We start from the raw sequence: 14,570 nt of genomic DNA on the forward strand, positions 1-14,570 counted from the left end.
CCAGAGCTGAAGCATTCATGGTAAGCTCAAGATAGTGCTCAATGACCTGCAAAACAACTTTTAGCTAGGTAAGCCTTGCACTAGCTTCTGTGCATAGTGGATCAAATTTGGCAGAGACATATGAAAGTAAACAACATAGTGAAAGAATTTGCATTCTAATCCAAAATCCAGGTCAAAAAGACAAACTTCATTTCTGATACAATTTCCTATATTAGTATAACTAAAAAAAAAAAAAAGGTTTTGCAATATAGGAGTAAAACTTTTAAGTTGAAAAGAGAAATAAGAAGGAATGAGAAAAAAAGGGTTGTGGGGAATGATAAATTATAGTACAAAAACACAAGATAAAAACTGCCAGTGAAGGATTAAGGAAGGCAAGACATCACCAGAGCTGGGATAAAGGAAGATTATTTCAGTAGCTAAATTATAGTTAGATTGATAGAAGTCTCTGTAGAGACCTCATCAGACCAGCTGTTACTAAACCCTTTCAGTTCTGTATTGCACCAGGCACACTGGGTCCAAATCTTGATTTAGGCATCCAGGTGAGGTGGTAAGTAGAAAAAAATTACCAGCAGAACATACTGTAGCAGAAGGTAAAGACATTGTATTCATTTACATTAAGTGGCTCATAATAATGTGCCAATTAGAATAAACATGGTTACCGTGATTAAAAAAAAAAAGATTTAAGATCCCTATGACTAGGTCAAGTTAGAAGGAGAGGCTTAAATTCATTACAAGGTAAAACATGGCAGAAGTGGCATCTTGCAGTTTGATTTCTCATGAGTATGTAGATGCACAGCCTCAAGTACAGACTAAAGAACAGATGAAATCCCATAAAATAACAGAATGGTAATGATTCAAAAAAATTATTTACTCCTTCTGTCAGGTGAAGAGTGGATCTTTGCGTTGCGTTTTCACCACTTACAGAATCATTTCCCAGCATTTTGATGTGGCACATCAGTAAGACCTACAGTACAGGCTTTTTTTCAGAGCTTCAGACCACAAACTCACCTGCTCCTGGGTCATCTTCTGCAGCTCTTTCTCCCAAGCTGCCCGGTCATCATCCAGGTGGTAGGAAGCAGGTGGGGTGAGTCCACGGAGAATCAGGGGGTCACGGTCATGGCAAAGGGCTGTCAGATGTCCAATGTATAACTTCAACTTGCTGCGATTCTGATCAAGTTCTAAGAGGGGCTGAATTATCTAAAGTAAGAAAACAGAGATAGTGAGGAACAGTCTAAGGCCCCAGCAGTGGTGAAGGCAAAGATCAGCCTCTAAGTGACAATCTTGTTCAGCTTCATACTGGAAGAAACTGAACACACTCACTCTCCCCTCAGTGCTTCTATCCCATAACCCAGCAACCATCCAGTGGAAACAGAAAGATACCAAATACACTAAGGGAAGGGGATATGGTGATGGTATCTGCCTGATTAATTTAGGTAATAATAATGATATAATGAAAAATGAAACAGTAATAAAATTGAATGCATTAATACTACCGATTATCCAGAAGTGCTTCAGTCAGCTATTTTAACTCCCTGACTTAAGGAAAACAAATCTTTCTGATACAAGGTGTCTGCTCACAACCAAGGCAATAGCAATGTAGATTTTAACCCATCTTGCCAACAAACATTTCACTGTAACTTAAATATGCAATAAACATGTTCTAAAGAGAAGAGTTTGAAACGATGCCAAAATGTTTGTTTCTAAGATGAACATATATCTGCTGTAGAAACTAGATAGAGACATATCTTAAACTGGAAAGTGAAGGTATATTTTTCAATAATTTTGAAAAGGCAATTACTTTAATTTAGTTTGTAAGCTAGATTTCACACAATAGGCTAAAAAAAATTAAATCAAAGAACTTTAATTTTATTTCATTATACTTTACCCAATCTGAAATTTCATTGCAATCCAAACGTGAGTCATCCAGTTCTCATAAAGAGTATTTGAAGAGTAATTTTTCATTTGTTCATCCCTCCCTATGCTCTCCTACAAGAATACTGTTTCATATTGTTCAAGGTGTTCATGGGCATGTATTCAAAACTGCAGTAATACAAACCTCTAAGGTTTGCAGCTGATGAAAAATCAAGGAAGAATGGGGCTCTGTACCTCCACACCATGAAATGAGGTGCTGAAAGTACAGGCCCTGATGTGGAGCTGCTAGGAGAGCTGGAAAGCCTTGCCACAATACTGGCAACTTGTCTTGTGTTCCCAGTCAGGGCTGCACCTGCTGTTTGTTAGCAGGATGAGGATATCTTTTCAATAGGAAACCTCTGACCCTGCTAATGAATGAGGAGTGAGATAATCTCTGAGTCAACAGGGACAGGGTGATGGCACTACTTTCAACAAAGACTCAGGCTCTGACCCCTTTTAATAAGGCTGTCAGGGCTCACTTGTTTTGCTTCTAACACTGTTCTACATGGATTAATTTCTGTGGAGTGAGAGGATCTGAGAGCCATGGCTAAGCAGCTAACTCATGTCAGGCTCCTTGTCCTGCAGAACGTGGCTGCACTCAGCAGCCTACACCAGAATATCAGCTACAAAAAGCCACAGCAACACAGCAGCTGTGGTAGAGGGGACAGAGAAGACACCTTCAGAGAGAGCAAGATCACATGCTTTAGAAAAAGCCTACTGCTATATGCAGCCTCGGGGGAACAGCTGCTTGCAGATATAAACACACATGGAAAAATACTGCTTCGAGGTATCAAGAGTGCAGACTCCAGCAGGACAGAATACTCTGTTCTCTTGTATAAAGGGTAATAGGAAGAGATATTTTAGCAGCAAAAACACAGTTACATTTCTCTTCCATCACCAAGCACAAGTGTATTTAGCCAATTATACCCATCAACTTTGGTAGTTTATTTAATTTGCACAATTCATCTCAGTTTCTTATGGTTTAGGTTACCTAGATTATTATCTGAATGTGTGCTGCCTCTTAGTTAGAAGGTGATGCTTCTAACTTAGCGAATGTCTTTATCTTCCTTTCTATTTGGGTTGCCCACAGAGGGTGGAGTGATGGAATATCACATCTTAAAAACTGCTATTTTTTTACAAATGTGAACATTAGTCATTGTCTAATAACTAGCTGCCCAATAAAGGTAGTAGCCTCCTTGTATTCTTTTCCAGATACCAAAGCCTACTGAATATCCATCAAATGTGCAGGTATCAGTCCAAAATGAATCCCACTTGCCAGCTACTTGTGAACAGAAACTGTCCCTTATAAAGAGAAAGAGGAGCTCTCTAGCAAGTCAGGATGGAAGATTTTCATACAAAAGTCACATGTGACTGCTCAGGGACAAGTCCCCATTGGAAGCACATTCCTCCCTTACCTCAAGCTGGAAACAGGCCAAATGAGGCGTGTGAAAGTTCTTAACTAGCAGCCCTCCCAAAGCCGTTCGCAGAGCAATCATTCCTCTCACTTGGGATCCATTAAACCCTGCCACTCAACTCGGAAATGCCCCTATATCTGCCTTCCTGCCATATCTAATTTGAAATAGCCTCTTAACAAGAGGCACTGGGCTTCCCACACAGCAGAGCTGCCACTGCCTTATCTCAAGAGGGTGTAAGAGCATTTGCTAAGTGGGAAGGCAGGGCAGGGCTGGATTCATAAACTACATCTTGTTCTCATGACCAGCCCAGAGCTGTAAAGCCTTCTAGGAAAACAACAGGTAAAGTGACCAAACCTTGGAATACCTTCTAAAGCAGCCTCTTCATTAATTGCCCTGATAGGTTTAGGTCATCTTCATCAGTGCATGGATTGAGGTCTGCTCAATGTACCCTCAAGCTTAGAATATTGTTAGTGGCCAGCCAAGTTTGACAATATGTTTTGCTAAAGCAGGCAATCAGTACAATACTGAAGTAGAAACAGGAAATGCCTCACAAATATCTAATACAAACCCAAACCACCTTTACCAACTGATAAAGACATTTGAGAACATTTTCCAGAACAAATTCAACTTGGAAACAACATGCTCTGGTTTTTTTGAGATTTCACAGATTATTTTTTAAATTTGAGCATGACAAATGGGAATCTAATTGTAGCTTAGCAAATCATTGGGGCAAAAACTTGTTTTAGAATTGAATTCGTACTGTTTTTTCAGTGCTACTCCTGCTATTGCTGTACAATGGTAAGCTGAAGTAGGAGTAACTGTATTTAAAAGTTTTTTCATAATAAAAAGTCTGCATTAAAGTACGTACATACATGATGCACAGATAAGATAAGAAAAGATGGTGGTCAGATAAGAAAAGGTGGTCAGAGAGGCCTATCTAAATATCTGGTTGCTTTCAGTGTGAAAGATGAATACACCTCCCATACAGAGACTGTGGTGTCTTAAAGATTGTCTCAGCAGTGTCTAATGTAATTATGCAAAAACCATGTAGATGGTTTTATGCAAAGGCCTGGGGTATGAATGCAGCAATGTCAAACTGAGACAAATGCAATATTGGCCGTCCATAGACATATTGAAGCAAAGTACAGTATTAATTAAAATGCAATAGGACTCACTCACCATGACCACCAGCTTTAAATTATGGGTTCTCCAAGCAGAAGAGCAAATGACCTGTCACCTTTCTCCCTGCTAACATTCCCTTCTTCTCTGAAAGAAGCAAACACTCCTCTTTTGCCAAACCACATAATTAACTTTGTTTAATTTCAGAGAATATCTTATTAATTTCTACTTAGCAATAAATCTGCAGCTCCCATTTTGAAGGAAGTCTCTACATGAATCTCTAAAAGCTTGTCTGTTTTTCAAGCTACATCAGTTGATCTTGTAGAAGTTATTTCCTTACATAACTTGCCTTACTCATCAGAATCATGGAATAACAGCAGTAATCTTTTTTCTTACAGAATATAGCTATGATTTTTCTGAGAAAAAGAAGAAAAAAAAAAGTGCCCTCCTGACACAGCAATGTCAATACAAAGCACCATACAGACACATGGCTTTGCTGCAATACTTCCCTTTTATCTTTACTATTCTGCCTGCACATATATGTACACATGTATGTATTCACTACGGGATGCTAAAAGGAAGACTAATACAGGTAAGTGGTTTTCATTTGCAAACAATTAATTCAGTAGATTTTTCACAGTTTACCCATAAATCTTTAAATATTTGAGAAAACCAGCTACACCTAGAAGAAAATAAATAGAACTGACTAGCAATATCAGGTCAGAGTAAATAACATGAGGTCAAAAATCCACTGTTTTTGTATCAAAAGTGTTACAAAAAAGTGTAGCAGAGTGAACAGGAAAGTTTGCATGGAATCTACAAATTTGAAGAATGCTCTAGCTTGCTAGCCTGGTCTATGCACCTTGAGTGCTCTTCGTAGATCGTGCGAGGCACAAAAAAAGAAGGAACTCTGAAAAAAACCCTAACTAAACCAAACATCACCAAAGACCCCCTTAAAACTTCGGACCGGACATAATAAATATGGTTGGAAATCAAGTTAAATGGAGGTAGCTATCTATCTCCTATCAATCATGTTTTTTTATGTGAAAGTGGGAAATTATTTTCACACTGTTACATACAGATGGAACTATGCTACTCAACAAAACCTGCTTCCCAAACAACCATTACACAGCAGGAGATGGGCTCAAAGTCCAGGTAAATACATGTTAAAAAGGAATTATTCCAAGAAGGACCTGAAAAAGCTAACAAAGATGGAGTGGATCTAAGTGGGTCCTCAGATGCCTCCCTCTATCTGTGTTTTATTATAGATATCATCAGACAAGGAAAAATTGCTTATGCAGCAAAATCTACTGGGAGATATGGAAATAAACTAAGATACTGAACTACATAGTCTGGAAGTATTTGCTTGGAAAAGTAAATTACGCCTTCTTGTTCAGACTATTTGTGTTTGTTTGGCAATAAATGCAAGGGTTCAACTACAGTCATCTTGTAGCCATCGAATGCAATGCAGTTTTATGAGGCATGAATTTGGCTCAGAAAGTGAACAGCTTTCCCAAATGCAGAACAATTTATCACTGGTGTCTTTCCTTCATTATTTTAAATGGAAACAGAAGAAAGTTCTCAAAAAGACACAGCCTGACCTCAGTTCAGTTCAGCTCAGTTCACTGCTGCACAGATACTTGGTTTCTTCTGAAGACCACAGCACAAAAGTTCAGGGACATGCTCAGTTTTCTTTAGATTTGTTTTAAAGACAAAATATGGATTTAAATCTAACCTTCTTCATTTTCTCCTCATAAACTAAAACAAAACAACAAGCATGAGGACCTGAAAGAGAGTCTGGTTATTTTGACAGAGCTGTCTTACTCTGTTCTTTTTGAAATTTTTATATACCATGACCAAATCCCACGGATTAATGATTTCCAGAGTTCACTCTCTTCACCTTGGGAAAAATCCAGACCAGAAGAAAAGAACAGAGAAAATACAAAACAGGGAAAGTAGTTTTCTCATGAGTTCCTTCTGTTTAAATAAAATCTTTCCTTCATAATGTAGGTGAACCAAAGAACTGCAGTGGGTTGGTAGGATTCCTAAAGCATTGAAAATGAGCAAGGAATTTAAAAGTATTTTTCTACATAACAAATCCAGAAGTAGTTTTTCATGACACTGGCAACTTTTGCATACATGGGCTGGGAAGCAAGACCAGGGACTACTGTATCTCAGAACTGAAATTCACTGGTGGGACTGTGGTCCACTCGTAACTTGGTCACTGGGGAATATGAACCTTCAGGAACAAGGTACCTTGACACAGCTGAAGAGGGTGTCTTTGTTAATCTCTTACTTTCAAAAGCAAGATGGATGGACCCAAACCCTCACTTCTAAGAGCAACTAATTGCACTGCATACACATCTCATCGCTTTCTTCTTTAACAGTCTGTGTGACTCTTTCCTAGATGAGGCAGAGGAGAGAAATTTGTGGCTTAATTGCAAGATGAGATCAGAACATAAATATCTAAATGCTAGTTTTATTTGTCTAAGTTTTCGTGGTTTTTAATCTTCAAGGTCTCTTGGTGTACCTTAGTTCTGGAGCAAAACATGATGGATGAAGTAGGGTCAGACCTACAGAGAACCTAAAATCTTCCACTTAAATATATTAAAATCTCCTTCATTCAAGAATATTGCGCCTGTAGTTTTTAATAATACAATAAATTATGGAAAGCTCTGAAACTGCGTAGCCAGAGTTATGATACTGACAACTCAAGCATCTTCAAGAAAAAAAGAGTATTTCCACAGCAAGTGGAAATAGTTCAGCTGTTAGCGGCTTCCACATGACACTATGGATTTAAATAGCTGTATGCATCCTTCTGATCAAACTTCTGGAGGTGTAATTAAGCAAACTTTGATTTCACAAAATCCATTACATTTTTTGCTGCTTCTTTCTCTACAAAAACATAGCATCTTGAGAATAACCTGCCTATGTTTTTAACCCATTCAAGCTTTCTAGCACTTGTTACACAAAAGTGAATAAGCAAGCACAAGCACTCATTGCTGTCCTGTATTTTGGCTATTGCTGCTTCCTGTTGCAAGGGATAAAAGGAAACAGTAGCTGTCCTTTGAAAGCAGAACATTGCAGCACATACACTGGGAGACTGTGTTCATGGGAATGCTTATGTATCAGTGACTGCATTCTTCTGTCCCCCTGCCTCCTGCTTCATTGCTAATGGAAACCAGGAGGTATTTCTTAAGCAGTCTGCCAGAGAACACAATCAGTACTTTTCCAGATGAACTATAACCTCCCTGTCCACAGGTGATAGGAATCTTTGTCTCATCCTTCTCTGACTCTGCTGTTCCAGCTCTGTACCTGCTATGTGACACATACAAAAGCATCACCACATGAAGCCACCAAACACCTGGTTGATCTGTCTTCATGAATTCTTTTTAGAGTTGTTTGCTCTACATTCAAATGCAAAATCCTACTAATAACTACATCTACTCACACACACACACATATAGTAATTCTTACATGTTCAATTAAACAATCAGATGTAGTTGGAGCGTCCATGGTGAGCCTGCTAGGAGTTGGAACTGTAAATCTGGACATCAGTTATTATGAACTTTATGCCCCAGGAAATACAGTGTCTAGATTGGCTATATGCCCTTATCAGTTTTTGTTTTAGCCATAGTATCTCTTGAGCTTATTTTCATAGTTAATATGTTGGAAAGCAGGTTTGATTCTTTCTCTAATACTGTTCATCTCCCCTCTTCCTTAGTATCTTTCCTTCTAACAGGAAACTAAAAGGTGCAGGCATCAACATCCCCATCCTGGCTGCAGCTACTTCTGTCTCTATGCTGTGTCTGAGTGCCAGGGCTCAGGTATCTTCTCCTTTATGTCACCATCAGCATGTCCACAGTCTGGAGAAGGTCCTGGGCATGCATAATTGCATTCTGGGGTGTGGATGAGTGCTATAAGAGGTCTAGATGGCAGGGCAGCTGGGAGATACTACAGGCTATCACACAAGCTGTAAGCCAGAAACAAAAATGTTTGAGTACAGAGTTCTTATTTGCAACAAAGACTAAGCCACTAGTAGAAGACCATATTCAACAGCAAACAAACAAACAAACAAAAAAAACAAAAAAAGAGACATAGAATGGAATAATAGAATAATGGAATAATCTCATTTGGCAGAAATGAATGATGGCCTTTTTGCAGTTGTTTTGCTAAAAAGCACAAACCTCTACAAAAATAAACCAGCCATCTGTTTTGAATGTAAGTATCTACTTGTGTTATTCTTTGATCTGTAAGAATAATAGGAAGACAGTGATACAATCCAGTTACACCCCAGTTGTGAGTGCTTAATTTATCCCAGAGCTGCAGATTACAAAATTCCATCTGGATTAATCTTATCATTCTGGGATCAGAAAGAAGATGAGCAGTGTATCAAGATCAGTTCTTTTATGCTAGTAGATACAACATGCTTGCACAGAGAATATATGCTTAAAACAAAATAGTTATTAAGGTAGCAAACTAGTAGAGGTGGGTTGTATATTTAAAAAAAACCAAACACACACACACACACAAAAGCCCCACAAAAAACCCAAAAAAACCCCAAAAGATGCATCCCTAGAAACAGGGAAAGGACTAGGAGCAGAAGCTAACATCATGTTAAGTACAGCATTTTTCTCTAAGCTGGCCCATCCCAGTTTAACAGTACTCTTAAAGGGTAAAAGATTAAATGCCAGTATGGGTACAGAAGAGAGGTGTAAAGACATGGGTTCCAAATTAGAATGGTAGGAGGTTAATCAAAGAACAAAACAATAAGTTTGAGATCAGCATTGTTCATCATAACAGGATGTTTCCTTACACTGAAGTGAGAAGATCTCTACAAAAGGCTTTTTATTATTCAGAGTTATTGCAGCCAAAGGAGAAAAGTTTCTTCTCTGAAACAGGCAAAGCCTGAAAATGCTTGAAAATAATAGATATTTGTATGACAGTTAAATTAGGATTTTGAGTTGTACTTCCTTAGAGCAGTAATTGTCAGTCCATGAACAATTTGTTTCTCCTTGCCTGAGCTTGATGACACAGGAGCCTTCCAGTTCCATAGTAAGTAATGATGCTCATGTAAGCAGGACTCCAGAAAAGCAGGGATGGAAGGCAAGTCCTGTGATTATCCAGAACAACTATTCAAAGTGTTGCTCTCATTGTGTTATCACCTTATTTGAGCACATCACTATAGGGTACATTACTAAATGGCTGCCTACCTGGAAAGTGGGTGTGAAGAGCCCTGGCTGTCACCAGTGTGACAAAGCAAATCTGGCATCTGAAGTCTCAGTCAGGCCAAGTTATAATCAAAGAATCACAGAATCACCAAGGCTGGAAAGGAACAGATTAAGTCCAGACTATGACCTAACACCACACCAGCTATACCATGGCACTAAGTGCCACATCCAGTCTCTCCTTAAACACCTCCAGGGACAGTGACTCCACCACTTCCCTGGGCAGCCATTCCAATGCCTGATCGCCCTGTCCATGAGGAAATGCTTCCTGATATCCAACCTAAACCTCCTCTGGTGCAGCTTCAGGCCGTGCCCTCTCGTGCTGTCACCACTTGCCTGGGAGAAGAGCCCAACCCCCACCTGCCTACAACCTCCCTTCATGTAGTTGTAGGGAGTCATAAGGTCCCTGAGTCTCTCTTCTCCAGGCTGAACACCCCCAGCTCCCTCAGCCTCTCCTCAGAAGGCTTTCCCTCCAGTCCCTTCACAGCCTCATCGATCCCCTCTGGACCTGCTCCATCACCTCAACGTCTTTTTTGAAGTGAGAGGCCCAGAACTGGACACAGTACTCGAGGTGAAAGGAAATGTGAGGTCCCACTGAGATAAAGGTGGTAAAGGAAGGTTATTTCATGTAGATGCCTTCAAATTTTGTACAGGGTATGTCCCTAAAGTGAGCACAAGACAACCCCTTACACAGCATTTTTGCACTGAAGAACTGTAATGGACAGACTGTAACAGATTATGATGCACTACATAATTAGCTTATAAATTTTTAAAGAGAAGAAGAAACGACCCTTCAGAGGACAAAATATGACAATGAAGAAGAAGAGGCAGTGGTGTAAGGAGCATTTTTCAGTGTGTTGGAAAGGCAGCTCCTTAAAATGTTTAACATATGGGTTATTTTCCCTCTTATTTGGGAAGGAAAATGTTCTTGGAAAGAAAAATAATAAATATTAATAAATTGAATAAAATACAAGTCTAACATAGTTGTGGGAACAAATTCAAAATGAGGTATTAGAATTACCATCATATCACTGTAACAACACTATTTTAGCATACTGTGTAATAATATTACCTACAACTTATAGAGTGCTTTTCCCAAGCAAAACTTCCACTTCACAAAAACTTCAGCTCGTTTTACAATTAGAGAATTTGAGACAGGGAGAAAGAGAACAAGTGACTGGCTAGAGGTGATGCCAGGAAAGAATTTATCTTCTGAATCATGGTCTAGTGCTGTGTCCAGTAAATTACATTGTAATGTGAGTCAGGTATGGAAGGCTGGTGGTTTTGGCCATTCTGCATGATCTAACATATAGAAATACCATATTGAAAATAAATTTATTTAAAAGTCAGTGTAATAAGTGACGTTGCTGAGAACTTAAAAGAAGTGTGACAGTATGATGAGCAGCTCTCTATGTGCTGCAAGAAATAAAATGTGTCTCATGTGGAGAGAAAGACCACATTTATGCAGTGAATGAATGCATGTGTAATAATTTGAAAATGGAACTCATCACAAGTAAGGTATTTACTTTGCTAAAATAAATCAGTATATTAACTCAAGAACCAAATAATGTAAGAAAAAATATGCTCAACCTTCCCAAAGCACAGACATTTTTACTTCTGTAGTGATCTCAATGAAAAGTTCATGGGGTTTGACAGCTGTAGCAAAGGTGAAAACAAGTCCCAAGACATCTTGTCCTATAACTCTCAATGTCACTATTTCTATCCCTCTTACTCTACCATCATAGCAGTCACACTTCACTTCAGACTACAACCTGTTGCCTGTCATCTACTTCTACCACTTTCCTCTAGGTGTCTGCTTATTGTTCATTTCCTTTTAGCTGTAGGATGGAAATAAATAAATGAACAATAGCTCCTCCCAAACAAGCAAAAAGGTGAATGCTTATTCTGAGCACTCCTAGGGGTGAGGCAACATTGCTCTGCAGACATGAATTAGAAACATATGGCGTATAGCCCTGAGCACTGAACTACTTGCATATGACTACTATCAGTATCAACTTATCTGTGAGATTTAGCTATTTCTACAATTCTTACTTTAATCCTTTTAATACTTCTGGCCAAATAAGTAGAACACAGAAATGTCATTCAAGCTCCATTATCCCATAATAATCACAAATGGCTGTTTAGAATGAGTCTGTTTTCAGAAACTTTATTAAAAATGTCCTGTAGAGTACTAAGAGAACTTGATTAAAAACTATAGTTAGAAAATTCCGCTCGACTTCATTAAACATTCTTCATATTGACAACTTTCCCCTTATTTCAGTTTTTAGATTTAGATGGCTTTTCTACAGAAAAACAGGATGACAGAGCACTGGAACAGGCTGTCCGGGGAGGTTGTGGAGTCTCCTTCTCTGGAGACATTTAATACTGGCCTGGACATGTTCCTATGTGACCTGCTGTAGGTGACCCTGCTCTGGCAGGGGGTTGGACTTGATGATTTTTCAAGGTCCCTTCCAACCCTTAACTTTCTATGATTCTGCAAAGTCAAATTACAACATTAAAAATGTAGCCTCTGGTACACAATACGTGAATATAATCTTGATATGCTGCAAATTATAATTTATACTGGTTTTGATAAGAGTCTATGATATCAACTCGAGCTGATGGTTTTTCAGATCTTAAAAATGATTCAAATATTCTCAGGTTATGACTTACTCTCACAGGCATCACCTTAATCTTAAGCGATGTGTTAAATTATGCCAGTGTCTTCAGCAGTCAACTTGCAATCCTTACTGCTTCTGTTAAAATTTGTCAAAAGTATTAAAGAAAATTGTCTCCAATAGGCTTTATGTCTTGCAATATTTTTTCAGTAACAGCAACTTCCTGATAGTTTCATCATCTTGAAAAATCCCCATTTTTGTGCACTCCAGTTCAATGCTAGCTCTGACCATTCCACTGTTACTCCAATAAGCATAAAATTCATATTCATATTTTGTTCCTGGAATTCAAGCAGAGAAAAAACAAATGCTTTGTTCCTTAGCTGGCATATCTGTGACTTCAGTATATTTTGGCAACTGTTGATAGAAAAAGCTTCTACAGAAGGAGTTCAAAAAGCTTGCCTAGTGACAGCATCTACTAGGATCTGAATCCTACTGCAAGCCAGAGCTATGGAAGGTGGGAAGAGAAATGCTCTACAGCAGCATGCATACTTAAAAATGCACATACAGTCTATATAAATTACATACACATATATAAATATATAAATTACTCAGCTCTCAAGAGTTTCAGTTTTGCTCTTCCTCTGTTCTTGCCCTTAGCACTTTTATTCTGTCTTCGCTTTTTCCTCTGTGCATTAATTTGATTGTCTTTCACCTTTCTGACTGTTTTTGTGATCCTCTGCCCACTACATACACCCAAGAAAAGCAGCCCTCCTCATTGCTGACAGGCAGAGGTGACACAAGGAGATTTCTCAACCACACTCACACCTCCACACCTTCTCATATTGTAGGTAGCATGGCTGTGCTTCACAAGAAAACTAAACGAAATTAACTGCTTGAGAAGTTTATGTATGGAAGCTTTGCTCCTTCCTTCCCCCATACAGCATATACACAATACATACCCTTTACATTTATTAGATATCATAAAGTGTAAATTAATATTATTTTTTATAGAAGTGAGTAACTAATTAAGCCATTTTTGAGACCATTTTAGCATTTGAGAATGACAAAAGTGCACCCTCATGAAAGCACATTGGAATTTGCTTGGATACAGGGAAGGATAGAGCTCCATCCATCTGCGGAATAAAAGGAGTCAAAAGACATTCAGACAGCAAGGAAATGAGCCTATAGGAAAAGGCTGGAGAGACTATTTCAGGATGAAAGATGGTATTTACATTGAACTGTAAACTGAAATGTAAACTACCAATCTCTGAAATGACAGGAAGAGCACATATGCTTAGGAACAGTGTTCCATTTCAAGGGAGCTATATCTGATAATGATGTGATGTACAGAACTGGCATAATTAAATGTTAGATTGAGTGAATTCCAGAACTGAAGGGAAAAGCCTTAAGCCCCAAAACAAAAATAAAACAGTGTGGTTCGTTATTGTATATATTTTGAAGGTCTCCATTATATCTTCAGTATTGACAGCAAATTATTACATCCTCAAACATAAAGGAACTTTAAAAAATGAACTTATCACCAAGACCTATGCTGCTAGCCAGTTTTCTATTATTTCAATACATACATTTGATCTAACATATGCAGGTTAGAGGTTCTGTGGCTTACATAATCCTTGCTTTTACAAAGAGAATAAGGACTTTTTAAAAAAATGCAGATGGAATATCATGGTAAAAATACGCACTTTGTTGGGAACAACTGACTTGGGAGGCATCAGTCAAGACAATCTTGAGGCTGAAATCTTTCTCAGATGAGATGCATGTAAGACAAGGATGCTGGCTGCCTCTGTATTTTGACTACAATGCTATATTCAATGTGAACCACCTATTCATTCAGTAATCTAAGAGAAATAATACTCATAGCACAGTTGCATTCATAAATGTTACAGCAGATGGGAGAGGGAAAGAGATTTTTTTATCAGTGTTTGCTACACAACCTCCACATTTGCCCTAGAATGAAAATCACAATTATTCCTACCTTCATAGTTTGTCTTCTTCCTTTTCGTTATTTTACTTACCTGATTTTTCGTGTTCAATGCTGTGCTTCAGCAGATCTTTACAAGCATTATGTCTAAAACTTTTAATATCATGTAACACCACAGAACCATTGCAAGAGCGGTGATTCAAATAGAATGTGAAATCAACATTTACAGAGAGTGTAAATTAACGAAGCACTTTATCAATTTTTCCACTGAAGAGATTTTCTCAGTTCAAACCCCAAGGCATGAAATTCAAGTTTGACTGTGCTACAGTTGAATTAA

General features: G+C 38.4%; 1 protein-coding gene across 18 annotated transcripts in view; it reads right to left on the reverse strand.

The window, feature by feature from the left end:
• The window catches only part of ERC1 (ELKS/RAB6-interacting/CAST family member 1), a 277,145-nt gene that overhangs the window by 17,709 nt on the left and 244,866 nt on the right, over positions 1-14,570 (reverse strand). For all 18 annotated transcript variants that reach the window (XR_011730571.1, XR_011730566.1, XR_011730568.1 and 15 more), the window contains one exon: positions 1,009-1,197. Coding sequence is in view for 13 of the 18 variants with exons in the window: in XM_071768456.1 (XP_071624557.1) it covers positions 1,009-1,197 (189 nt within the window). In the remaining 5 variants the exon portion in view is untranslated. The remainder of the gene's footprint in view (positions 1-1,008; positions 1,198-14,570) is intronic.

Source organism: Heliangelus exortis, chromosome 1 (genome assembly GCF_036169615.1).
Source record: "Heliangelus exortis chromosome 1, bHelExo1.hap1, whole genome shotgun sequence".
Classification (NCBI taxonomy): domain Eukaryota; kingdom Metazoa; phylum Chordata; class Aves; order Apodiformes; family Trochilidae; genus Heliangelus; species Heliangelus exortis.